General features: G+C 53.5%; 1 protein-coding gene across 1 annotated transcript; it reads left to right on the top strand.

Annotated features, from left to right (window-relative positions):
- On the top strand, window positions 1-23,806 carry LOC133352545 (numb-like protein). Its single transcript, XM_061568256.1, has 9 exons — window positions 1-253; window positions 13,960-14,098; window positions 14,354-14,457; window positions 14,847-14,919; window positions 17,322-17,462; window positions 17,895-18,096; window positions 18,861-19,352; window positions 20,240-20,416; window positions 21,106-23,806. The coding sequence occupies exons 2-9, from the start codon at window positions 13,967-13,969 to the stop codon at window positions 21,564-21,566; spliced, it is 1,782 nt and encodes a 593-aa protein (XP_061424240.1). The 5' UTR covers window positions 1-253; window positions 13,960-13,966; the 3' UTR covers window positions 21,567-23,806.
- Window positions 23,807-26,800: the final 2,994 nt, after the last annotated feature.

Raw genomic sequence — 26,800 nt, 5'->3', positions numbered from 1 at the left:
TTTCTTTGACTTGAGGTTTTTTTAGTTTTCTCGATTAGGGGGGAGGTGTGTGAGGTCTGCGGGTTGTTGGAGAATTTAAACGGCAAGACGGAGAGGAGGCAGCGCGCGTGCGTCCATCGCTCTCTCCCACATCCTCCCTTCTCGTCCTCCTCCTCGTCCTCCTCCTCGTCCTCCTTCTCCTCGTCCTCCTCGTCGTCTTCGTGGCTGGAAGTTGCGGGAAGCGATTGTCGCGTGCAACTGGGAGGCGATCAAGGTGACGCGACTTTTCTTTTTGGTTTCGGCTGCGGTGGTGGTGGTTGTTGTTGTTAGTGGTGGTGGTTGTTGTTAGTGGTGGTTGTTGTTGTTATTAGTGGTGGTGGTTGTTGTTAGTGGTGGTTGTTGTTAGTGGTGGTGGTTGTTGTTGTTAGTGGTTGTTGTTGTTAGTGGTGGTGGTGGTTGTTGTTAGTGGCGGTTGTTGTTGTTAGTGGTGGTTGTTGTTAGTGGTGGTGGTTGTTGTTAGTGGCGGTTGTTGTTAGTGGTGGTTGTTGTTAGTGGTGGTTGTTGTTGTTAGTGGTGGTTGTTGTTAGTGGTGGTGGTTGTTGTTGTTAGTGGTTGTTGTTAGTGGTGGTTGTTAGTGGTGGTTGTTGTTAGTGGTGGTTGTTGTTGGTGGTTGTTGTTGTTGGTGGTTGTTGTTGGTGGTTGTTAGTGGTTGTTGTTAGTGGTGGTGGTTGTTGTTAGTGGTGGTTGTTGGTGGTTGTTGTTAGTGGTTGTTGGTAGTGGTGGTGGTGGTTGTTAGTGGCGGTCGTTGTTGTTGATCACTGTTCGTTAGTGTCGGGGGGGAGCGGTGGCGCAGTGGTTAGCGCACTGCGCCCTCCAAACCCGACCAATCCGAGTTCGATTCCCGTTCAGGACCAATAACAGTGGCGACTATTTGGTGCAACATGTCGAGGTGCCATGTGTCAACATCACCACTCGGGAGACAAAGACGGCCGGCCTAACAGCGCTAGCCCCTACAGCCTGTTACAGGCTACACGTGGGATCTTTGCTAAAGTTCGTGGTGGTGGTGGTGGTGTTGTTGTGGTGTTGTGTTGTTGTGGTGTATTGTTGTTTTGATGTACTCTGTACAACTCCTCGTGCCGGTGTGGGGCCGTCGTCAGCCTTAATAGGCGCTCGCTAACACCACCAAACCTGCCCCTGCAGCTTCACATGAACCATGTTAGTGTGTGTGTATTGCAGCTGTACAGTACAGCATACAGTACAGTATACAGTACAGTATACAGTACAGTATACAGCGCAGTATACAGTACAGTATACAGTACAGTATATGGACTGTCCCGTAAGGGTCGCACTGCGCTACGAACCCGGCGACCCGAGTTGCTGCTCACAGCCAACACCAGTGACGATTATCTGAACCGGTCCTGGGCCTCCCCTAGGTCGACTCCGCCTCAAATGAGTTACCTGGTTCTTCGATGTGTCTACATCGGCACTGGGGAGACAAAGGCGGCCGGGCGCGGTGCCTGCCCCATCGGCGCTTGGCTGTGTCTCTGTGGGCTCTACGCTAACAGCACTTGCCCCTACAGTCTGTAAAGGCTATACGGGGGATCTTTGTCTTTGTCTACGCTAACAGCACTTGCCCCAACAGTCTGTTAAGACTGTATAGGGAATCTTTGTCTTTGTCTAGGCTAACAGCACTTGCCCCTACAGTCTGTTAAGACTGTACGGGGGATCTTTGTCTTTGTCTACGCTAACAGCACTTGCCCCAACAGTCTGTTAAGACTGTATAGGGAATCTTTGTCTTTGTCTAGGCTAACAGCACTTGCCCCTACAGTCTGTTAAGACTGTATAGGGAATCTTTGTCTTTGTCTAGGCTAACAGCACTTGCCCCAACAGTCTGTTAAGACTGTACGGGGGATCTTTGTCTTTGTCTACGCTAACAGCACTTGCCCCTACAGTCTGTTAAGACTGTAGGGGGGATCTTTGTCTTCGCCTGCAACGTCGTTATCCTATTGTGATGACACCGGACTCAAGTTGTACAATCGTATCCGCCGTGCACGACGAGAAGGCGAATTCACTCGATATTCACACACACACAAGGCTGGACTGGCCACGCAATTGTTATCACGGCCCGATTTGCAAAAGCCCCAACAGGCTAAGCGGTCAGACACTACAAACAACACTAAGTTGTAAGAGGTAAGCGTTAACACTGTGTGTGTGAGATGTTTTTTTTTATTGAGCGAGGTTATTATAAGATCGTTGATGATCATGGGAGAGGGGATTCCAAAGCGGAGCGGTGCGAGCGAAGAAGCAGTGAGAGAAGTGAGGTGACTTGTGGTGTGGTGACTGGGTGAGTGGTCGACTGAGTGAGTGGTTGACTGAGTGGGTGAGTGGTTGACTGAGTGGTCGACTGAGTGGGTGAGTGGTTGACTGAGTGGTCGACTGAGTGAGTGGTTGACTGAGTGGTCGACTGAGTGAGTGGTTGACTGAGTGGTCGACTGAGTGGGTGAGTGGTCGACTGAGTGAGTGGTTGACTGAGTGAGTGAGTGGTTGACTGAGTGAGTGGTTGACTGAGTGAGTGGTTGACTGAGTGGGTGAGTGGTCGACTGAGTGAGCGGTTGAATGAGTGGTTGACTGAGTGGGTGAGTGGTCGACTGAGTGGTCGACTGCGAGGCCGTAGCCATGGAGTCATCATTGGGGGGGACCAAATCTTCCAGGGTGTCTGTGGGTCCCCAACCCAGAAAAATATCTAAATTTGAAAACTCATTTCCTGCCTGAAATATAAAAAAATGCACTAACACATGGGATGTTTTTTTTTTTTATAATGTCTAATAGTGTATTGTATTCCATTGCTCTGTTTTTACATGTTTTTGACCATTGTTTCATTGTATGTAATGGCAGAGATTAGGGATTAATAAAGTACAACTATAACCACAATCATACAAACATAAATCTATGCATTTATTTACATGAAGACAAGTCCAGATATTGTGGCCAAGGTTTAGCAAATTGTTGGTTTTATTTACATAGCATAGCATTTTTTTGTAAATGGCAATATATTGGGGGGGATATTTAGAGCATATTTTAATATTGGGGGGATGTGTCCCCCCTCTCCAATATATATTATAATTACGGGCTTGGTCGACTGAGTGAATGGTTGATTAAATGGTCGACTGAGTGAGTGGTTGATTGAGTGGTCGACTGAGTGAGTGGTTGTCTGGGAAGTGGGTGGTCGACTGAGTGAATGGTTGGGTGAGTGGTTGTCTGAGTGGTTGAATTGGTGAGGAGCGAGTGAGGTGAACGTGTTGTTGTGACTTGCAGTGCCAGCGGGGTGGCTCTGTTCGTGGTTGTGCGCGGTGTGGATGAGACGAAAGAGCCCCTGCCTGGCAAGGCAGACAGGCGAGCACAGGCCCTTCTTACAGACGCACTTGATAATTAATAAAAGCGCAACAAACCAAAGGAGCCTTGAGATGTTTAAAGCTGTCAAACAGTACCTATCGCCTGCTCTGACATGCAGATAGGAGGCGTGTGAGTTGGCATAGGTCGCTTGCCTGTGCGTGCGCCCGTGCAGCCGTAGAAATGGCTTAAATTCGCGCAGCTTGTGGTGGTGGGGGGAGGGTGGTGGTGGATGGGTGGAGAGTGGTGGTGTTAGTGGAGAGTGGTGGTGGTGGGAGGAGAGTGGTGGTGTTAGTGGAGAGTGGTGGTGGGTGGGTGGAGGGTGGTGGTGGGTGGGTGGAGGGTGGAGGATTGTGGTTGGTGGTTGGTGTGTGGAGGGTGGTGGTGGGTGGGTGGAGGGTGGTGGTGGGTGGGTGGAGGGTGGGTGGAGGGTGGGTGGGTGGAGGGTGGTGGTGGGTGGGTGGGTGGGTGGAGGGTGGTGGTGGGTGGGTGGGTGGGTGGAGGGTGGTGGTGGGTGGGTGGGTGGAGAGTGGTGGTGGGTGGGTGGAGAGTGGTAATGTTAGTGGAGGGTGGTGGTGTTAGTGGAGGAGGGTGGTGTTAGTGGAGGAGGGTGGTGAGTGGGTGGAGAGTGGTGGTGGGTGGAGAGTGGTGGCGATAGTGAGGGTGGTGGTGGGTGGAGAGTGGTGGTGGTGTTAGTGGAAGGTGGTGGTGGGTGGCTGGAGAGTGGTGGTGGTGGGTGGCTGGAGAGTGGTGGTGGCGATAGTGGATGGTGGTGGTGATAACGAGGGTGGTGGGGTTAGTGGAGGGTGGTGGTGGTGGTGTTAGTGGAGGGTGGTGTTGGCGATAGTGGAGGGTGGTGGTGGGTGGGTGGAGGGTGGTGGTGATAGTGGAGGGTGGTGGTGGTGTTAGTGGAGGGTGGTGTTGGCGATAGTGGAGGGTGGTGGTGTGTGGGTGGAGGGTGGTGGTGAGGTGGTAGGTGGGGTGGTGGGTGGGTGGGGTGGTGGGGGTGGAGGGTGGTGGTGGCGATAGTGGAGGGTGGTGGTGTGTGGGTGGAGGGTGGTGGTGATAGTGGAGGGTGGTGGTGGTGGTGTTAGTGGAGGGTGGTGTTGGCGATAGTGGAGGGTGGTGGTGGGTGGGTGGAGGGTGGTGGTGGGTGGGTGGAGGGTGGTGGTGGTGATAGTGGAGGGTGGTGGTGCTGTTGGTGCAAGGTGGCGGGCGGCCGGCCCGACGCCAACTATTCCTCCTTATTTATGGTTTCTGAAACTCGTCAACAGCAACGAGCACCGGAGCGGCGCTTGATGAAAACCTGCGTGCCAGGGCCTGCCCTCGTGTGTTGCACGCTCGTACGCACCGCACGCCTCGCACTCCGCCAATCACCGCACTCTCTCGCACGCCGCAGGGCATGCGTTGGGCGAGTCGGGATGATGATGGTGATGGGGGATGATGATGGGGGAAGCTGCACGGTTGTTGGGCGAGTGTGGGAGCTGTGGGTGGATTGAGTGGGGCGCGGTCGAACGAGCTGGTTGGTGCGTTTCGGTGAGCGAACGAGCGAGCGGGTTGTGTTGTGAGAGTGTGGGTGAGCGAGAGATGTTGGTGGTGAACGTGTGAATGGGTAAGTTAATAGGCGAGTGGGTGAGTGTAATGTGTGGATAGGTGCACTACGAACCCGGCGGCCCGAGTTCGATTCCCGATCACGGCCAACACCGGTGACGATTACCTTAACTGATCCTGGGCCTCCCCTATGTTGACTCAGCCTCAAATGCATACCTGGTGCGGTGTATAGTAAACATCTTCACTAGGGAGACAAAGGCGGTCGGGCGTGGTGCTGGCCACCCACTCCCTCGTGTACCGTTCCGGCCTTCATAGGTGCTCACTAACAGCACTTGCATCAATCGTCTGTTAAGGCTATGCGGGGGATCTTTGTCTTTGTGAGTGCACTGCTCAAGTGGTTGAGGTGTCAGGTGAGCGAGTCAATGAGTGAGTGAATAAGAGAGTGGAGTGTCCACACGGACACAACCATTACAATCAGGCGGGGGGGGGGGGGCTCTGAACGGGTCGCCTCCGAACTCGGGCAGCAACTCTGATTTTGACTTTCCTGGGTGACCCTGGGCGATTAAAGGGGTCATCGCGCTCGGTGTGGTTATGTAAGGGGGTGGAACCAGACACCGACGGAGAGGGGGGGCCTCATGGGGACATTGGGGGCAGGCGGGGTGCGGGGGAGAGAGGTGGAGCGATTACCTACTCGCGCAACTGCCAGCAGAAGGGCCTCCTGAACTCGAGGGAGCTCTGAAGAGGCGTTCTCGAGCCGTGCTTTGCAGCCAGTGTGCCCTTGGGCGTGTATTTGCTGCGTTTTATCGGTCCAGCACTCTGGTCAAGGTTGTGAGCATCGCTCCTCCGAACCCCTCCGTCTCTGTTGGAGGACGACTGCCTGCCAACTGCTCGGTGGCTTTCTTCACGAATGCCGAAGTTGACGCCACTAAACAAACACACTGACAAACATCTGTCAGCGAGCAGCACCTATTAAGGCCGCACAAAGGCAATGATCCCCCGTATAGCCTTAACACACTTGGGGCAAGTGCTGTTTGCAAGCACCTAATGAAGGCCGGAACGGAACACGAGGTGGTGGGTGGCCAACTCCATGCCCGGCCGTCTCCCCGGTGGCGATATTTATACACCGCACCAGCTACTCAATTGAGGCTGAGTCGACCTAAGGGAGGCCCAGGACCGGTTTGTATAATCGTCACTGGCGTTCGCCGTGAGCGGGAATCGAACCAGGGTCGTAGCGCAGCGCGCTAACCGCTACATTACCGCTCCCCGCACACACACACATTGACACACGGGGTGTGCATACCTGTCAACCCCTTATCAGTGCCCTACTTTACTACAGACTAATTCAGACTTTATTGGTCACCCCGTGCCCTTTATAAATCTCAACGTTCATCCTACACAGTCCCATCGCAAGGGAGAAACACAAATATTTATTTTTTGCCCGTATCGAAACGGCTGTACGCCGTATGGACCCGAAAACTCTTACTTCCCTGCACAAGAATCCGGCTAAACTGTATGGGTTGACAGGGGTGGGTGTGCGTGACTCAACCAAGAGGCCCGGAGTTGGCATGCGGGATGGGTGGAATTTGTTTCCAGCGTTCTCTGGGGAGCCGCGACTGTGTGACGAGCGCCAGGAATGGTGGTGGTGGTGGAGGCCTTGCGGGCTTGACCTCGAGTCCCACTAAACAATTTTTTTTTATTTCACCAGGTTCGTTAAAAGCAACATAGAGCTCGTATTCAGAAGCGACCTAAAGCCACCACAAATGTGAGCTCAACGAAGTAGCTTATCATCATCGTGGACATTTAACACATTCCTGCGGAGGGAGCTGGTAGGAACGTTGGGTTGCTCGGTCAATGGCGGCGTGGTGTATTCCGCAAATATGCCCGACTGTGAGGGCGGGCACAAGCCAGCGTGAGTAGGTTTAACGTTGAGTTTTATAAGGGCACCACGGTGTGACCAGCCCCTCCCCACTGAGCCCCTCCCCACCAAGCCCCTCCCCACCCTCCCCGCCCAGCCCCTCCCCACCCTTCCCACCCAACCCCTCCCCACCCTCCCCTCTCCACCCAGCCCCTCCTCACCCAACCCCTCCCCACCCTCTCCACCCAGCCCCCCCCCTCCCATTTTTGGATGCACGACGGATGGACACAATAATCCCCTGTGGGCTGGTGGAACCAGGAGGTTCCTACCAGTACAAGCAGCCAAATACTCTGAACGCGTGACGTTGATGCTAAATGTGGAGGGGAAAACCGGAAGACCCCGGAGACAAATCCACACGGCCACGGAGAGAACATGCGTACTCCAAATATACAGCAGCAGGCGTCAGGGTCGGGATCGAACCCACGACCTCCTGTTTACCAGGCGAGGTAGTTAACATCTCCCCACCGAGTCGCTTCTGAGATGGCGGTGGGGGTCGGGTTTAGGCGGTCGAAGGGTTTTGGGGGGGGGGGCTCCCCCACTCTGTCCAACCCCCCCCCCCCCCGCCCACCCCTTCCTCTCACTCCCCCTCCGTTTCGTTGTTTCGCAACTACGTCGTCGCTTTATTAACACCGCTACCCGATTTGCGTCGCCTCAACCCCACACACTCACCGTCGCCGACGGCATCGCCCGTCGTTTCACGTTATCTGTCGCCTGTCGGCCTTCGCCCCATCACCGGAACCCTGTAAATCGGTCTTTGACATCGTTTCGATATGTCATCGCACCTGTTGGGAACGCATCCCTGATGTAAACTGGGGTATTACTCTACCAGTGCAGTACCGTCGAGCGATGGGTATTCCTAGGCTGCCCCCGATATCTTGCCGAGCACATAGCGCCCGTGGCATTCAGCTGAACAAACACCCCCAGATATAGGACGGCCGAGCTCGGGCAATCATCGCCGCCGTTTTCGGGGCTGCCCTTGCATCCTCGTTACAGAATCTGCAGCCGCGCTTTGGAGGTCCAATTTGCACGAATGACACCGTTGCATACAATATTATAAAAAAAAATGTTAAGCCATATTGCAAACTGTTTTTGCATATAGTATTAAGTCACTTGGGCTTAATTTGTCACGGGATTTTCCCCGGCTCGTTTTGGGAGACTGGCATATGAGGAACGTGACCCATTGCCACACCCATTGCGGGTGGAGGTGTATTGGATGTAGTGTGCCGGATGTGATTAATAATACCCTCATAATGCTTCCCAGCTACAAATGTCACATCGTTGGGAATGTGTACGGTAATACAGTGTCTCGCAATGCCGGAAGTGGGGAGAACCACATGCAACTGCTTTGTCTTGAGTGCTGTCATAATTATTCCTACGCGACTGACAAAGCCGAGACTTAACATCCTGGCAAAGACTTGGAGAGTTCCTAGGAACAGCAGCTGCCTCCTCAACGAGAGAGGACGATCCTGGGGAGACCAGGACAGCTGGCAGCAACAGCCCTATCGCCGACTCGGACACACCGGGCTGGTATTCAGTCCCGGTGGTCACACATCCAAGCACTGTCCACCCTCGGGCCTGCTCAGCTTCTGAGATCTGACCCGGGGTGCATGGAATAACTCCTTTCATCCGTGGAATCCCTTTTTTAATCTGGGGGAAAATACTGTGGATAATTGCGAACAGGAAGATTTTGCAAATGATCTCCCCGTTATTTAAAAAAATTTCGGATAATAGCAAGCCCTTCCACAGATCATCGTTGGTAATAGGAAGAATAGGGGTGCGGATAATAGGGGTTTTCACGGACCATACAGCTCCAGCGAATAGTAAGAGTCACGACTCTATGGGTCTCTGTGCACGACTCTATGGGTCTCTGTGTGTGCACGAGTCTATGGGTCTCTGTGTGTGTGACTCTATGGGTCTCTGTGTGTACGAGTCTACGGGTCTCTGTGTGTCTGACTCTATGGGTCTCTGTGTGCACGACTCTATGGGTCTCTGTGTGCACGACTCTATGGGTCTCTGTGTGTGCACGACTCTACGGGTCTCTGTGCGTGTCGGTCCCCAGCTCCTTATCCGCTGTGGAGTGGGGCGCTTATCTTGTGGCGTGCCCTCCGTGGCCGCGAGCCCCGTCCATCCTCCCGGCGTGCGTGCGGACGAAGGGAGGAGAGGGGGGAGGCTGCTACCATCGTCCTGTTTACCGGCCACTGGCTGCGCCGTTTATAGCGACTCGCTTCTGGCAGGCGACGGGGGGCCAAGGGAGTCAGCTGCTGCTCCTCAAAAACACCCCACGCACGCACAGCGCACTGCGCACACACACACACGTGTGTGCTCTCCGTACACGTGAGCGCACACACACACACACGTGTGTGCTGTCCGTACACGTGAGCACACACACACACAGACACGTGTGTGCTGTCCGTACACATGAGCGCACACACACACAGACACGTGTGTGCTGTCCGTACACATGAGCACACACACAGACACACACGTGTGTGCTGTCCGTACACGAGAGCGCTCACACACACACACACGTGTGCGCTCATGTGTACAGACAGCACTTACAGACAGCATATGCCATGCGCAAGTACACGTACTGTACTTAAAAAAAACAGCACCTGCTGCTTACAGACACAGGCAGCCACACAAAGATGCTCCCTGCCCTGCCATGGCCTTCACGGACTGCTGTTTCTATGCTACTGAATGCTGGACTTCTTTCGCACCATACGTAGCCAGCCGTGCTTTTAGGAGATGCGGGGCGGGGGGGAAGGACAACAACCTAAACACGAAAAGCAGTTTTGTCTATAGTTGGGGCAAGTGCAGTTAGCGAGCCCCGATGAAGGCCGAAACGTCACACGAGGGGGCGGGGGGAGGGAGGCAGCACCATGCCCGACCGCCTTTGTCTCCCTGTGCACACGCACACACGTGTTGTGTGTATGAAGACAACCAACGACTTGAACCAAAACAAATCTGGGCTGCAGCAGCTACTCGGTTCGTTTGCGTTTGCAAGGGCTTGGAGATATTTGATTTGGAGCGAGGCCAAGGGCGGTGGTGGTGGTGGTGTGCTACTGTGGGCGTGTGCCAGGTGTGGCAATCTCGACGGGAGTGGGCGGCCTGGTGTATCCGCGGCCGCACCTTGCTTGCGCCACATGGTGTCACGGTGGCGAGATGTTAACTACCTCGCCTGGTACACAGCGGGGCGGGGGGGGGGGTCGTGGGTTCGATCCCAAACCTGACGCCTGTCGTATAATTTGAACTTTGCACGTCTGTCTCTCTCTCCATGGTCGCGTGGATTTTTCTCAGAGGACTCCGGTTTTCCCCCCCGTCCACGTTTAGAAACGTGCGTCACGGTATTTGGCTGTCGTAGATTTCCACGTGATGAGCCACTACGTTGAGCTATGATTTGTGATAGCCACGGCGCTTCTGAACAAGAGCTACATAGCTCAGTGGGCCTGACCTGGTAACAAAAAAAAGTTAGTTATAGACTATCCAGCAGCAGCCGCAAATGGAACGTTGCACACCCTGTGGACGATCTTCTTTCATATAGGGCGCATACACAAGACAAATGCCCCCCCCCCCCCCCACGTGCATACCCTACACTGCGTAGAATGTTTGGGAACAAAGTGTACTCTGAGTGCCCTGCCCGTGGAGGGCTTTGTGCGCACCGGGCCCCAATGAGAATGCCAGCGCCACCGCTGGCGAGTTCCGCCTTCACCCTTTTTACCCGTGGTGGCAGCAGCAGCAGTTAGCAGTCGCAATGATGATAATAATAACACCTTGTTGTTGAGGATCGCTTCGGAGCTCTTAGAAAACGCGTTCGTGGAAGGGGCTCCCCAGCCCCTGGAGGAGGAGGAGAGACCTTGGCAGGAATGCGAGTTATGAAACTCTGCGCTCCCTCTCCCACTCGCATCTGTGTTCGAGAGAGGCGGCTGTTGTGATTTTATTCTTTGTTTTGCTGCTGTGGCCCCGTCGCCCGAAGGTCGCGGTTCGAGCCCTACGGCCGCCCTAGTTAATGCTGCGGGTGCATTTTGCTGCACGCACTCACTACACGCCGTCTGGGAATGTGTTGTGAAATGACCGAATGGCTTTACACATGCTCGACTCAATGCACCATCGTCGTTACCGCAGCGTGGAGCCCTAGTACGTCCGATGCCGCCTCGGTATTTTATGATCAGCAGTGAAACGTTGTACTCTAATTGTAAATGTTGTGGCTTTACTCTTCCAACACTCCGGTGTGCTTAAGTAGCAACTACTTGGCACGCTGTGTTTGCGTGACGAACCTTAGTATGTGGCTGTGTCGAGTGGTGGCGAGTTTAACGACACACATTTTACGATGTTTTCTGAGCGGTTGACCCATTGTCAAAAAATGTTGGACGAATTATTTCTGAATGTCAGTCCCTATTTGGTTGACGCGCTATATTCCCCAGCAGCAGGCCACTTGTTCCATGTCGACAACAATGATTACCCACTGCTTTGAAGTGTCTGAAATGCGTGCTTCGAAGGGTGGAACAGATCGGCCACAAAGAGGGAGCCTCTGAGTTATTTTAGGAATTATATTTTCGGTGTAATTGGATTTGGTCAAATAATGGCGATGCTGGCCCCGTGACTATATCAGCTGGAATGAGACAGATCTCATCAGATCTAGGAAACTAAGCGGGGTGATCCCATGTCGTAAAGAGAGGGGGTCCTTGTCTGTAACATCGCCAGTTCACCAGCATTGATCCCAGTAACCATGATCCTGCTGATGAGGCACTGTGCGTCGAAACCAGTCCAACGTTTTGCCTGTCTTGAATCAACAGTGCCGACATGATGCACGTGCAGCAGGAAGGCCGTGTGGCTGATGGGTTCCGTAAGAATACTTTCACTTCTGTGACTGTGGAGAGACGGATTACAGTAAGTCCTTGTTTAGCACGGTAGATGCGTGTCCTGAAAAGTGCCCCGTTAAACGGAAAACGCGTTAAGCGGAAAAAAAACCGATACATTTTGGCGATGTAGTACGCACACACAGTGAGATTGCAGGACTAATAACTGAGGCTATGCCACCCTATTGCTGTATCATTTTGTGTACTGTATTGTACCGCCTCAGCCGCGCAGCTGGAGAAAGTAGTTCGTCGTTGACCGCTTAGAAGTCGCGTTATAACGAGTTGCGCGTTCCGCGTTATAACGAGTTGCGCGTTCCGTGTTATAACGGTGCGCGAAAAGTGTTCCCTCGTGGAGGAACCGCGTTCTAGCGAAAACGCGTTCCGGTGAAAACACCGGAGCGTCAAGTGAGGACTTGCCTCGTGTGTGAGCGAAACATTACAGTCTGCCTATTTAGTTGGAGCAGGGTTGAGAGCGGTGGTGGAAGGCACTTCGGTGAATGTGGCGGTGACCCTTCGCGTGCACGAGCAGGGGTCGTCACAGGCTGCTGCGGCGCCTGCGTGCTGCACGGCGGAGGGAAACGTTCGTCCTGAACGGTGGAGCATCACGCTTGTTATTTTTTACGTTTTTATTCAGCCGGGGAAGGGGCGGGGGGAAGGAGACGTCAGCGGAGGGGAGTCTGGAGGCTAAATGGTGACAGCTGGCGCGGGGCTCAAACGGAGTTTTTTATGTTGCGTTCGTATCGAGTCTCATTCTCCGTTGGCCCCACAGCGGGAGAAACAACAGGTGCCGTCGCACTGACGCTCACCCACAAGGGTGAAGCTCGTTTGAGGTGTTGTTTTGGGCCGATAGCTGTTGCGTTACGGAGGGATGGCGGCGCACAGCGGAGAGTGTGAACCGGTCCTGGGCCTTCCCTCTAGGTCGACTCGGCGGCCTCAAATGAGTACCTGGTGCAGTGTGTAAACATTGTCACGTGGTCTTCATAGGTGCTCGAGGACAGCACTTGCCCCACAGCCTGTTAAGACTTTACGGGGGATCTTTGTCTTGGGGGTGGGTATGATTGGTTAATTCGGGCTGTTGTGCTACCCAGCATTCCGTGCTCTGTTTTTGTACCCGCGGTTAAGTTTAATAATAGAAAGGGGACGAGATTTACGGGCCACGTGTACTCATGACGGGTAGCTCTTGAAGAGCAAAGTGCAATTCATATTCCCGTGTCAAAAAAATGAAACTCACTCGTCAACAACACTGTAGCCTTAATAAAGTTTATATATGCTGTATATAATCGGTGACGTTTTGGGCAATGGTACCTTCTACGTCTGGAGATCGTCAAGCCCAGAAACGAATTGTACCAATCTACATTCTGTATAAATCAGATATAATTTAAGTTTTAGTCTGTTGGTCTATTTACAGTATTGAATTCCTCTTTAGGGGGTTATGTAAGCCGGCTGCAATGTGTGAAGCATGCAAACTCCGTGGAGAGATTTCGTCCTTCCGGGGCACATCAGCAGTGCCAGGTGTGATACATGCTGCTGGCTTCTGTCACCACGGGATCGAGTTGTGTGTGTGTGTGTGCACGTGAGGACACGTGGGATTGTTACGAGTTCAACATACATACATACGTGTGTGGAATCATATATGACGTATGTGTGTGTGCGGCTGTGTGTGGGTGCGTATGTGATGATTATATAACGTTAGCTCGGCATTAAATGAGCACCTGCTGTGGTGTGTAAACATCAGCACTGGGGAGACAAAGGCGGCCGGGCATGGTGCTGGACACCCACCCCATCATGTGCCGTGCTGGCCTCCATAGGTGCTACTCGCTCACAGCACTTGCCATCAACAGCCTGTTAAAGGCCATAGGGGGGAATCGTGTTTGTCTTTGAATCGTCTTGGGTCTGGGACTGTTTTTGCTGTTGTTTTGCTGCCGTGTCCAAGCTTGTGAATTGGTGTACTTATGCCATTTTGACTTATATACTTTAATTATATTTTATGTATTTATTTTTATTGATTTGCTTACCTTTCCTATACTTTGCACTCCTCTGGTCTTCTTGTATTGTTTATTGTAACTTTATGACCCCCCCCCCTATTGGGCATCTGTGAAAAATAACAATAATAATAAATAAAGTTTCTGATTGTGATTCTCTGTGTATAGGAGTGTGGACGTGTGTGCAGTGTCTCACGTGCGTGTGCTGCGTGTGCTGCGTGTGCTGCGTGTGCTGCGTGTGCTGCGTGTGCTGCGTGTGCTGCGTGTGCTGCGTGTGGATGCTTAGCGCCACGATGATTGGGCGGATGCGGCACAGCCTGCGGCGCAAGAAGGACGGTGACGGCGCGGAGACGCCGCGCCGCCCGGTGCAGTGGGAGATCGACGAGAACAACGTGCGCACCGAGGGCTGCCACTTCTTCGTCAAGGTGAGCGGCGCGGTAGAGTGGCGATCCGAGCGGTAGAGAAACGGCGATCGTGCGGTAGAGCGACGATGACGATTCGACGCGGTGTTCAGTTTCGCGATACGGCGGTTCGTCGCGATGTCGGTTGCGGGCGTGCGTTTTCAAAAAGTTACCGGCGAGAAAGCAAAGCGATTGAGAGCGGTCGTTGTAATGATTGGTGGGGGGCTTTATACAAACGGACACCCCCCCCCCCCCCCCCGCTGTGTTTTCCCTGTGCAGTACCTGGGCTGCGTGGAGGTGCAGCAGTCCAGGGGAATCCACGTGTGCGAGGAGGCCGTCAAGAAGCTCAAGTCTGTACGTACAGTCGCCTGCGTGGCCATTGGGTCCTTTAAGCATCGGAAACAAAGTTTTGCTGTCTGACTGGTGTGCAAGTGCGCAGCAGGTCGTGACCTCACCTCACACGTCTGCGTCACCCATGTTTGATGACCGCTGTGAGTGAAGCAGATGGCGCGTAGAAGTATTGTTAATGTTGACACTCACACCGCAGTAATAACCAGGGCGGCCTCATGGACACGAACCGCTGAACCTCTGCAACAATCCTGCTGGGCGATGCCAGACCATGTCACCGCGCAATTAAGCAGTCGAACAAAACAATGGAATACTAATAACAAATGTAAATAATCTGGGAGCAACGATACAAAATGACACAAAAGATGAACAAACCGCAGCTGTCAAACCACCCGCCCTGCGCCTCTCCCCCTCCCCACCGCAGTCCAGCAAGAAGGTGCGCGCCGTTCTCTTTCGTGTGCCCGGAGCAGCTGCGCCTCGTGGATGAAGACACCAAGGTGAGGAGGAGCCCTGGCAGCGAGGTCCACGTGGGACACACCTACCTGCACACGGGACACACCCCCTGCACGCGGGACACGCCCCCCTGCACACGGGACACGCCCCCCTGCACGCGGGACACGCCCCCCTGCACACGGGACACGCCCCCTGCACACGGGACACGCCTACCTGCACACGGGACACGCCCCCCTGCACACGGGACACGCCCCCCTGCACGCGGGACACGCCCCCCTGCACACGGGACACGCCCCCTGCACGCGGGACACGCCCCCCTGCACGCGGGACACGCCCCCTGCACACGGGACACGCCCCCTGCACACGGGACACGCCCCCTGCACGCGGGACACGCCCCCCTGCACGCGGGACACGCCCCCTGCACGCGGGACACGCCCCCTACACACGGGACACGCCCCCCTGCACGTGGGACACGCCCCCTGCACACGGGACACGCCCCCTGCACACGTGACACGCCCCCTGCACACGGGACACGCCCCCTGCGCGTGGGACACGCCCCCCTGCACACGGGACACGCCCCCTGCACACGGGACACGCCCCCTGCACACGGGACACGCCCCCTGCACACGGGACACGCCCCCTGCACACGGGACACGCCCCCCTGCACACGGGACACGCCCCCTGCACACGGGACACGCCCCCTGCACACGGGACACGCCCCCTGCACACGGGACACGCCCCCTGCACACGGGACACGCCCCCTGCACACGGGACACGCCCCCTGCACACGGGACACGCCCCCCTGCACGTGGGACACGCCCCCTGCACGTGGGACACGCCCCCCTGCACGTGCGTGCCAGCATACTGCTGCACAGTGGGGGAGGGGGAAGGTGCTGCGTCGTTACTCTGAATTTGCAACAAACTCCGCGCAAATGCACTTGCGCAAATCGGGATCGTGCATGGCAATCGTCGTCGTTTGCCCCCTGACTGTAACAAATCTGGGCAAGGTCCTCCTGCCAAAAGAGCCATGAGACTCGGTGAGACTTTCCTAGGTAAACAAGAAGGGGTGAGTGGTTGGCTCAGGGGGGGGGGGGGTGGGGGGGGGTCGGGGTAGGGAAACACGGGATGGAGGAGAGAGGGGAACGCAGCGGCACAGCCTGGAGTGAAACAATCGAGGCCCAACAATGACAGCGAGTCTCGAGGGCAGCCGGGGCAGCACCGGTGAGTCCCAGGGCATCCTCGGAGATCTAACGGTGAACTCGCTGCCCGGCGTTACGGGTCGTGCGCGTTTTATTCTAGAGCCTACGGTTGGAATATCACAGGGTTGGCCGCTCTTTGCTTCCAAGGCATATGGGGGTGGTGTGTGGTGGGGGGGGCGGAAGTGGCTCACACGTGGAAGAGTGAAGAGCTGACGCGTGTTGGTAGAGGGGTCGTCTCGCGCAAGTACAGCGGTTATAGGGCTCTGCGCTACAAGCCCGGTGTCCCGAGTTCGATTCCCACTCACGACCAACACCATTGACAATTATCACGTGATTACCTGGTGTGGTGTGTAAACACAAAGGCGGTCGGGGCATGGTGCTCGCCACTCACCCCTTTGTGTACCGTGCCGGCCTTCATAGGTGCTCGCTAACAGCACTTGCCCCAACAGTCTGTTAAGGCTATACGTAGGATCTTTGTCTTGACTTGTGCTGCTATTGACAAGGTGGGTGTCCTGGGCCACGGGGCCTGGGGACCCTGGACTTGCGGGAGGGTTTCAAAGGGTTATCTAAGAATGGGTCCCACGTTTCTATTGCAATTTTCCTGCTTTCCTTTCCAAGCATGTATTGGGCACCACGGTGGCAAGATGTTAAGTACCTCGCCTGGTATGCAGGAGGTCATGGGTTCCATCCCGACTCTGATGCCTACATATTTGGAGTTTGCATGTTCTCTCTCTGGTCACGTGGATATTTCTCCGGGTCCTCTGGTTTATTTCCCTCCACATTTAGAAACAGGCGTTTAGAGTATTTGGCTGCTTTAGATTTCCACATGATAAGCCACCTCGGTGAGCTATCATTTGTGGCCAGGTTACATAGCTCAGTGGGCCTTACCTGGTAGAATACACATTTGTAGATTTGAAGTTTTCGTGACTGCAAGGACAACTTAGCAAAAGCAGCACACCGCTTAAGTAAGACACAGTAAGACACACTTAAGCGGTTGTGCTTTCGCTAAATTGTCCCCACCTGAAGAAGGAGGCTTGTGTTGCGCCCGAAACGTCGTGATTTAATTTATTAAAATGTTTTACCTACGTGACTTTACCGAAAAAACCAAAGAGTACACATTTGTAGTAAAAAAAGATATATCCCAGGTGATCCAGAGAGGCCATTTGATTGAAATAGACGATAATCCAATGTTTTTAAATAAAAAGTTATTTTTCATTATTGTTGTTCTTTCTCCCCGTCCTCCACAGGACCTGATCATGGACCAGACGATCGAGAAGGTGTCATTCTGCGCGCCGGACCCGCGGAACGAGCGCGCCTTCTCCTACATCTGCCGCGAATGCACGACGCTCCGGTGGTTGTGCCACAGCTTCCTCGCCCGGCGAGACTCGGTGCGACACCAACTCGCGCGGACAAAGTTCATCGTCGTCAACATCAGATTGCTCCTCATCGTCACGATGATTGTGATGTCACTGTCATGGCTGTATAATTTTTTCAACATTCTAGAGGAATCCAGTGAGCTATAAAGCACGCGCTGCACTATGAACCTGGCAACCCGAACTCGATTCCCGCTCACGGCCAACACCAGTGACGATTATCTGAATCGGTCCTGGACCTCCTCTAAGTCGACTCGGCCTGAAATTAGTAACTCGTGCAGTGTGTAAACTTCGCCACTAGGGAGACAAAGGCGGCCGGGCGTGGTGCTGGCCACGCACCCCCTCGTGTGCCGTGCCGGCCTTCATAGGCGCTCGCTAACAGCACTTGGCCCTGCAGTCTGTTAAAGGCTAAACGAGGGGGGGGGTCTTTGTCTGTGTGTGTGGCAGGGCGAGCGGCTGAGCCACGCCGTTGGCTGCGCCTTCGCCGAGTGCCTCGAGCGCAAGCGTCAGCGCGAGCTGGGCTGCTCCGTGACGGCCACGTTCGACGAGAGCCGCACCACGTTCTCGCGCGAGGGCTCCTTCCGCGTGCCCTCCGCCACGGAGCTCGTGCGGCAAGGCGAAGGCGGCGCAGGCCAGGCCCGGCAGCTTCGTGAGCGACCGCCCTCATCTTCACTCTCTCTCTCTCTCTGTCTCCCCCCTCTCGCGATTGCTAAAACGAAAGGAACTATTTTTATTTCACCGGGTAAGGTCCACTGAGCTGCATAGCTGTTTTTCAAAGGCAACCTTGCCACAAATGTTAGCTCGGTGAAGTGGCTTATCATGTGGACATTTACAGCAATCAAACACTCTAAACGCACGTCGATTCCAAATGTATGGAGAACATGCAAACCCTAAGTATACAGGCGTCGGGGGTCCGGATGGAACCCACGGTCTCCTGCAATCTAGGCGAGGGAGTGAACATCTCGCCACCACGGCGCCCATGCCGCTGCGCGCGTTCCACAGGGAGGCGAAAGTTGAGCGTGACAAACTAGAAAAACCGGTTATTCGGAGGCAGCAAATACCTTGAGGTTTGGCCAAGCGCCTGTTATTTATTATGGCCGCCCCGTGGCTCAAGAACCGGCCTAAGTCACCCTCCGGATTGTTATCATTTATTGCTGTCGCCCGAGGCTTGCGGTGTCAGACCAAGAGGCACCTTTCGGGTCGTTTGGGCTGAGCGTAGACACGTGATGTTTACACCGGCACGGCCACGGGATCAAACCGCCTCCTATGGATATAATCGGTACGGAATGTACGAAACCCACTCCGACACGGACACGAATCGACGCTTGTTCTGATCGCCGGGACTCAAACCGGTTTGAGATGGTCGTTTTTTCCCCTTTCCTTTTGCCTCCGGCGCTCAATCTCTCTCTCCAGACCCCGCATCGCCTTCCTCGGCCGGCATCGCCAACGAGGCCGCCCTCGACTTCCTGCCGAGCGGCGGCACCAACGGCGCGGGCGGCGACGCGCCCCGCTCGGAGGACCCGGCGCCGCCGCCGCCGCCCTTCCCCGCCGACTTCTCGTGCCCGGCCAACGTCCCTCCCCCTGGCGCCGGCCGGACCCACGGGCGCAGCTTCTCGGCGGGGACGTTCGTCGGCATCGCGGAGGGGGCGGCGCGGGGGGGCAGCCCCGGCGGGGCGGGCTCTGGCGGGGGGTCGCCCGTGGCATCGCTGCCCCCCAGAAGCAACTCGATGGGGGGACTCGGGCGCTCGGAGCTACCGCACGCCATCCCTCGCCGGCACGCGCCGCTGGAGGAGCTGGCGCGCCAGGGCTCGTTGCGCAGCTTCCCCAAGCTGCAGCAGAGCTCGCCGTTCAAGCGCCAGCTGTCGCTGCAGCACCAAATGGGGCAGTGCTCGCAGCTCAACCGAGGTGAGGGCGGGAGAGGAGCGGCATGGAGTGTTTGCTCCGAGCGAGGACTGGGTTGTGAGTTGGCGTTGCCAACTCTGTCCTGGTTTTTCCCAGAATCGTCTTGTTTTTCGAGGCGGCTCTCGTGGCCTTCCCGAGACATTTCAAGGTTTTGTTGTGGCTTCTCTTTTTCGTCATTTGCTGCCACTTGTAAATACACGCCATTAATTGGCTGAAAACGTATTAAAGTAAATAGCAAAATGCGGCACAACCCTCGTGAAAATGAGCCCTTTGGCTCGGTGTGTATTATCTGGATAAGTAAATAAATTAAAATAATAACAATCATAACATAGCACTCATTTACGGTGTTCTGGTAGTGTGAGATGTTATTTTTCCGATGAAATATTTAGGTTTTTATCTGCAGAGGTGGCAACCCGAGCTGGTGCACTAGGCTTCAGACTCCAGACGTAGGTTTTGAGAGGGTGCCTGAAAACTGGATATATGTATGTTGTTTGTTAGATTTCATTGAGGGACTTGCAGGAGAGGAGGACCATTGTGATTTTTTTTTATTAAGTGACAGCAGCACTTCAATTGGAGTGTTGAGCTCCGCATCAAATACGCATTCAGGTGCCGCTAATCTCCTATTTACAACCCTCTGCCAGTGGTGGGGACGAGTCACTAAAGGTGTGATTCTTGTTAGCAACTGCCTACAGATTAACATACCGGTGAAACGGCAAAGACACATTGCTTGTGACGAGCCACCCCATTGCTCCTGGCGATGGGGACTATGGTGGAAAACTGGTCTGGAGAGAAATACAATTGTTCTTGTGTATTGAATTCCTGCTGCTACCCCCCCCCCCCACCCCCCGGCGGGCCCCCACAATCACCCGCCCCCCCCCAAAACCGTGCAGTTCCCGAAGTCGAGGTCATGGCTGCCGCACAGGAAACGGCGGGGGGAGACGCCCTGAGCTCCTTTTCCGGTTCGATGGCTTCGGCGCTCGCCGCATCCTCCTCATCTTCTCAGCCGCCGCCGCCGATCTCTGACCCCTTCTTGGCCGCCCCCATGCCCCGGCCTCCGCAGCCCTCGGGTGAGACCTCGCAGCGCGCCCCTCCATTCGCTACACACATGCCGCCACGCTCCACCACGGAGTGGCCCTGATTGGCAGCCTCATCGTCGCTGTGGGTGTTGCCGTGGTGGAATCCAATTCAGAGAGATTTCCCGGTTACATCTCCCGGCGCGAAAGTTTAAACAATGGGGAAGGTTTCTTATATTCCCTACCCCACCACCACCACCTCTGAACACCGAGGAGGATAAATGGGAGACACCGCATTTAGTTGATCGGCAGGGCACCTGTGGTGGGGTAAAATGTGGGTATTACCATGACTCTTCCAAGACATCTGGCCGGAATGGAAGAGTAGGCCAAAAGTACCCTATAGAGGAGTTGTCTAGATCTCACTCTGTTGGAGCCGTGGCATGAGCGCTAAATTTGCACGGCTGCACCCACCACCATCGTTGTCGATTCGTGATTCATCGAATCACGAAGTTGCGGCGTGCTGGGGGAAGAGGGCAAACAGACGTGGCCAGCGTTAATATTCTCACCGGATATCTTCCGGCTCACTGACTTTGACGAGCAGGTGGCACGGGACTCAGTGTCAGCCACAGCCGTGTGGCGAGAAAATATTTCTTCACCGTGTGTTGCCAACCCGGCCAGACCCGGCCGAAACGAATCTCCCCGCGCGTCGCGTAACGTGTGTGACGCGTGGCGTGACGCCGCAGGCGGCGGAGCGATGGGCTGGTTCCTCGGCGAGGACGACCAGCAGAGCCCCGGCTACCAACCGGGACGGCGACGCACCCCGTCGGAGGCCGATCGCTGGTTGGACGAAGCCATCTGCGCATCGCGCCACAAGCAGCAGCAGCAGGCCGCGTGGGGGCAGGCTGGCCCGTCGCGCGTTGCCTACGACGAGCAGGGCTTCCCGAGGGCCTTCTCGGACCCCACGATGCCCTCCTACTTCAACGGGTCAGCAGGGCAGGACCACCAGAAGTTGCACTTCGAGCTTAACAGCAATGTCAACAATCAAACGTGGGGCGGCGGCGGGCACGCGTCAGCGCTGTTTTCGCTGGGATCGCCCGTGAGCCCCGACCCGTTCATGCCGGTGATGGACTCCCCGGGCCAGGCCAGCACCACGGCAGGCCACATCGCTGGCCTGTCGCCAAAGAGCTTTGAGATTCAGATTTAGAGCAGTCACTGCCAGCACTACGGTTTTTATGTTTGGTTTTTTTGGGAAGATTATTTGTGGCTTTGTCTTTTTTTTATCACGTGACCACTACTGTTTATTTTCTTAATTGCTATATATTAATATATTGTCACACTTGTAAGGGCTTATTGCAGCCTGATAGTAGACTTTTCTTCGGAAGAAGAGTTTAAGAAGGATATGGCCAAAGAGTTAGCCATATAAATGTAAGTAAAATACCACGTATTTTCTGATGTTGTTTTGTTTCCTGATCGCAGTTTCATTTCACTCCTGTCGTGTGACCACGATACAAAGTCACCTTTGTAACATAACACAATCACTGTCCTACATAAAGTGTTTAGAAAAGTTTTTTTAGTACGTCGGGGATGCGTTCCTCGAATGTGCCACGACGAATATTGAAACGACGTAAATGAAAGCGATTTTCAGGGTACGGTGGTGGAGGTGTAGGCTGAGAGGCGACTGATAACGAGAAAGGATGGACGATGCTGTCAACGACGTAAGTGTGTGGGGCCGACGCGACACAAGCCTGGCAGCGGTATTAATAATAAAGTCACGGCCTATTGGTGAAACGACCTAAAAGGGGGAGACGTAAATTGGGGTATTACTGTAATTTTCACTTTGGGAATTTTACGTTCACCTCCGCCCCCCCTCCCCCTCTCCAAAGTGCCGTGGCCACATTTTATCGCCACGTTTTATTTTGCAAAGCCTAAAACTTTGGTGCCATTTTGAAACGGGGTCCCGACCACGTTATGCAATGTTAAGCATCGGTGACGAATTGCCAGCAATTAGCCCGCCACCTTTGGCCTTGTTGTTGACGTTGGGCACGTTTGTGCTCGGTGGTAAATCCAGAGTCGGGGGAGGTGGGGGGGGGTCGCCCTCCACCTCAGGTTTGGAAGCACAAGTTTTCCATGACGAATCAATGTGGCGTAAAGCATTAAATATACTTGTAATGCTACCAGCCACAGAGCCTGCACAAGGCAACTTAAGTGATGCTCTTAGTTTCCATTATGAATCAACATCAACTAATGTAACGTTGCACTTATGATATGTTTTATTCAATCGGCCATATTGCCTGCTGTCCCAATGTGCTAAACTGCATTTGTTCTCATTTGCTGTAGCGGATTTTTGTTAACTTAAAATGTATGTTTTCGTAGCCAACACTACGACCCGTATTTGTATTTGGGTTTCGTGCCAATTGTTTTGCCGATTTTTGAGGTAGGCTGAGTGTCGTGGACACATTATGGGGATGGAGAAATGCTAAATCGGAGGTTACCGGGAGATCAAACTCGCGATCTCTGATGCTGCCACGGTGGTGTATTAGTCACCACACTGGACTTTTCCAATCTAGTGGTCGCTGGTTGGATACGATCTTCCGACGTGGCAGTTGGCCTCAGGTTTCTTAATTCCCCTCAACCCACCGTCCCTGTCCACCCAGCAGTATAAATGGATACACTACAGTTAGTCGGATCACGTGTGGTGGGGTAGAGTGTGGGTACTCCCACGTGGTCTCGCACGTCTGGGCAGCGAAGAAGAGTCCGACAAATGACCCGCTAGAGTCTCGCGCTCTCTCTCGTGGAGGTCCTCCTGCCGACAGTGGCACGAACGAGCCATCGCATGGCCTGCGCCTTTAGCTTCTCTCATAACCCACCACTCCTGCTGCCTCCCCGTTTATCCCAGCTGCTGCTGCTGCGTCCGCTAATGCCGTCTTCGCTTTATGCGGACGACTGGAGCGAGTAGAGAGAGAGAGAGTTTAAACGATTGTGTGTGGCGTCGACAAATACGTGCTTTGTTTCAGATGCCGTGCGCCGATAAAGCCGTTGCGTGCCAACGTGCCGCTGCGAAACCGGAGCAGTATTGATCCGTGTCGTCTGCCTCTTGTGTACGGTAATTGCCCCTTCGTGCCTGTGCCATCCCAACAGAAATGCGTTCGTCTTGTATAAGTGTTCGTTTAAAAGATGCACTATTCGAAATGTCAATCTCCGGCAATGAGCGCTTGTGTGCCTTTATATCCAGATGCCTTGGTTGTGGCCTTGCATGTCAGAAGTTCTACTAGAGTTTTAAAAATAGTATAGTTTTTCTCGACACGACATCGTAACCACACGGGATAATGGTGTGAGGTGGAAAATCGGAGTAAAGTCTGTGAATGCCATAAACACACAAGAGCCATTGAGAGCAACTGTATGTTCTATTATGGGCACATTTTAAATAAATTCTGCCTACACAGACAGATGCCTGTGTTGTTTGTGACATTGCGTGTGTGTTTTACTGTCGCTCATCTCATGCAGTTCACCCTTATCAATGTGTGTCCCGTAACCTGTCAGCGAGCCTCCGACGCTTAACGTGGCCTCAAAGGGAACCTAGCCTGGCACAAGTACCGTGGTGGTGTTGCCACCACTTGTTGGCGAATGGTGGCTATTGCATGCTTTGCGGTTCTGTGCTAATATAATCATCAGCCATGATCTATCCACTGCTGAACAAAGACCTCTCACAGCCCTCTTCATCTCTTATGGTTTTGTTATGCAACAATCAGTCTGGTGCCTTCATACTAAACTAAAAACTAAACATTACTAAACTACTGTATTTTTATTTTAGCAGGTAAGGCCCACTGAGCTATTAGCTATTTTGCAGAAGCGGCCTGGCCACAAACGATAGCTCAACGAAGCGTCTCGTGAAAATGTATAGCAGCAGCAACACTTCAAATGCGTGTTTCTCAATGCGGAGGGAAACACCGGGGGAGCTGGAGAAAAATCTACGTGACCATAGTGAATATGCAAACTTCAAATACTATATACAGGCGGTCGGGTTCGAACCCACAACCTCCTGTATACCAGGCGAGGTCGTTAACATCGAGCCACCGCGGCTCCATAAACCAGCATGTCCTGGCTACATCTCGAAGACCTACAGTACCTGGCAAGCCCGAGTGATGGTGGTTACCCGTTCAAATGCTAACCAATGCTCAAGCCTGCTTATTATGTGCATCACACAATGCTGTACTGGAAAACAACAAAAAACTATTCTGTAATCAGTAAATGCTTGCAAGGCTATCTTAATTGTATTTGTTTAAGCAACACATCGGTGATGTATAATACAGGTTTTTTTTGGGTTAGATCACGTAAATATAAATGTGTCGTTAAACTCTCCACCATCAAGTTTTGTCACGTACACAACATGCCATCTGTGATGTTTTTATGATGTTTTCAGGGCATTGTGTAGCGATCACGCCAAGGACCAGTGTTTCCCCAGCCAGTGACTTTGTCGTCAGATTATGGAGACTTAGCTTTATATCGTGACGAGATGTTCTAGAATTGACGAGATTTTGTCGAAGTGACGAGATTTTGTCGAAGTGACTAGCAACACGCATCTGGGTCCGAGGACGGGATTGCAGATTCTGGGGACTGTCCTTGGAATTTAGTGAGGACACTGCATCAATTGAACACACATGCGTGTACGTTGGGACTTCTTTCGCACCATACGTAACCAATCGTGCTAATCGGAGGTGCGCGGGGTCAAGGGTCGCGAACGAAAATCGGTTCTAAAGAAACGCGTTGCTCCGCTTCAAAGTGGCACTTGCGGTTAAGTTGTCTGGGAGACATTTGAACCTTGTATGGCGGTACCTCGGGGTACCTATAGTACCCCCGCCTCTCGCATAATGTCCGTGATGCAGTCATTACACACTTTCATTTAATTCAGTTGTATCAAATCTTGTAACTAAATTTTTACCCACTTCCCAATGTGGTATCGACTGCAAACTTGGTATACTTATGTCATACTGATGACAATACTATATTCTATCATTAAAAATGTATATTTTTAAATATTCTTTTGTATATGTTATGTTTCAGCTTGGGTCTAATTGTCCACGGTCAACTGACGTTGGCTGTAATTGCCCACGGCCCCCTTCCGTTATGGCAAGCTTCGGGCCAATTCCTGGAGTCGTGGAGTTCTTCCATTGCTAGTACATTTTATAAAAGCGTGTTTTTGAAAAAGTGTTTTTTAATATTATTTTTAGTCTGTTGATGGTCGGCGATGTGGCAATCGACTCATCTCGACGAGCTGTGCACCACGCTGCACCACCACGGTGCCACGTGCGAGCGTTCAGGGTATCGGCGCAATCCTCGCTGCGTTTCGACATCGCAGAGTGTGGCACTGATGTCGGATTGATTTGTGCCCCAGTCGCGGAGTGAAGTACACCCCTGGAAAAAATAGTGTCCCAGAAACAAAATATTTAATTGCCTCGGCCCATTTTGTATTATTTGGTTAACCCGGGGTACCGCCATCAGGATCACTTGTGACTGGAGAAGGTCCATCTTGCGACACCTAGCGACGCGCTGGGCAAATTGCACTATGTTACACGGTTTTTGTTCCTGGGTTGTGTTATTTTTTACTTGCTTCTGCCTTAAAAGTATAGAAAATTTCTATTATTCCCCACAAACTTTGCTTTTGTGACCAGGACTTTATGTGAACGAAAGACACACATGCACACGTTTTCTCATTGAAAATAGTTAATTTTCAAAATATCACTGTCCAGGTCACAAAAGCAAAGTTTGTGGGGAATAATAGTCATTTTTCTGTACTTTTTAGGCATAAGCAATTAGGAACTAACCCTTACTACCCAGCAACAAATGTTTGTTGTTACACAGTGTTGTTTGGTGTTGTTGCTGCTGCTGCGCTCTCAGTAGTTGCCAAGAACTTCACGAGTTTCTTGCCAGCAGCTGCAGCTGCTGCTGCCACCGCCACCATCCTAGAATCTCAACCAGAGGTCGCAAACGGGGTTTGATTCCTTACCCGTACCCGGCCGCACCAGGGTCGCAAACGGGTACCCGTACCCGGCCGTACCCGTACGGGTATCGGGTACCTGATTGTGACCTCTGGGATGAAGCCATGTTGCAGGCGCGGGTGGTTTGATTCTAGGAACTTGAATTGTGAGAAGAGACAAGACGTTGGGAAATGAGTGACAAACAGTTACTCACCAGTGACTCACGGTCTACCCGTACCCGTACCCGGCCGGGTACGGGTAGCCGGATATCGGGTAGGGTACGGGTATCGGGTACCCGGTTGCGACCTCTGATCTCAACCACCCAGATCCGGAGGAGCTCTGCTGGCGAGCACCTTCGATTCCCACTGTTGGTCACGTACGGTGCGAAAGAAGTTCAGCATATACGTACGCGTGGGTCAACGTGGATGTCCGGAATAAACACCTCCTCGTTGGGGACCCAAAC

The sequence above is a fragment of the Lethenteron reissneri genome, chromosome 41 (genome assembly GCF_015708825.2).
Source record: "Lethenteron reissneri isolate LAM-NWPU_2019-01 chromosome 41, ASM1570882v1, whole genome shotgun sequence".
Classification (NCBI taxonomy): Eukaryota; Metazoa; Chordata; class Hyperoartia; order Petromyzontiformes; family Petromyzontidae; genus Lethenteron; species Lethenteron reissneri.
The sequence above is the reverse complement of the archived record's forward strand: the minus strand, read 5'-3'. Positions and strand labels throughout refer to the sequence as shown.

Coding starts and splice junctions, on each gene's coding strand:
- LOC133352545 (XM_061568256.1), top strand. CDS start 13,967: ATGATTGGGCGGATGCGGCACAGCCTGCGGCGCAAGAAGGACGGTGAC. Junction 17,463..17,894: donor TCCTCGCCCGGCGAGACTCG/GTGCGACACCAA, acceptor TGTGTGTGGCAG/GGCGAGCGGCTGAGCCACGC. Junction 19,353..20,239: donor GTGCTCGCAGCTCAACCGAG/GTGAGGGCGGGA, acceptor AAAACCGTGCAG/TTCCCGAAGTCGAGGTCATG.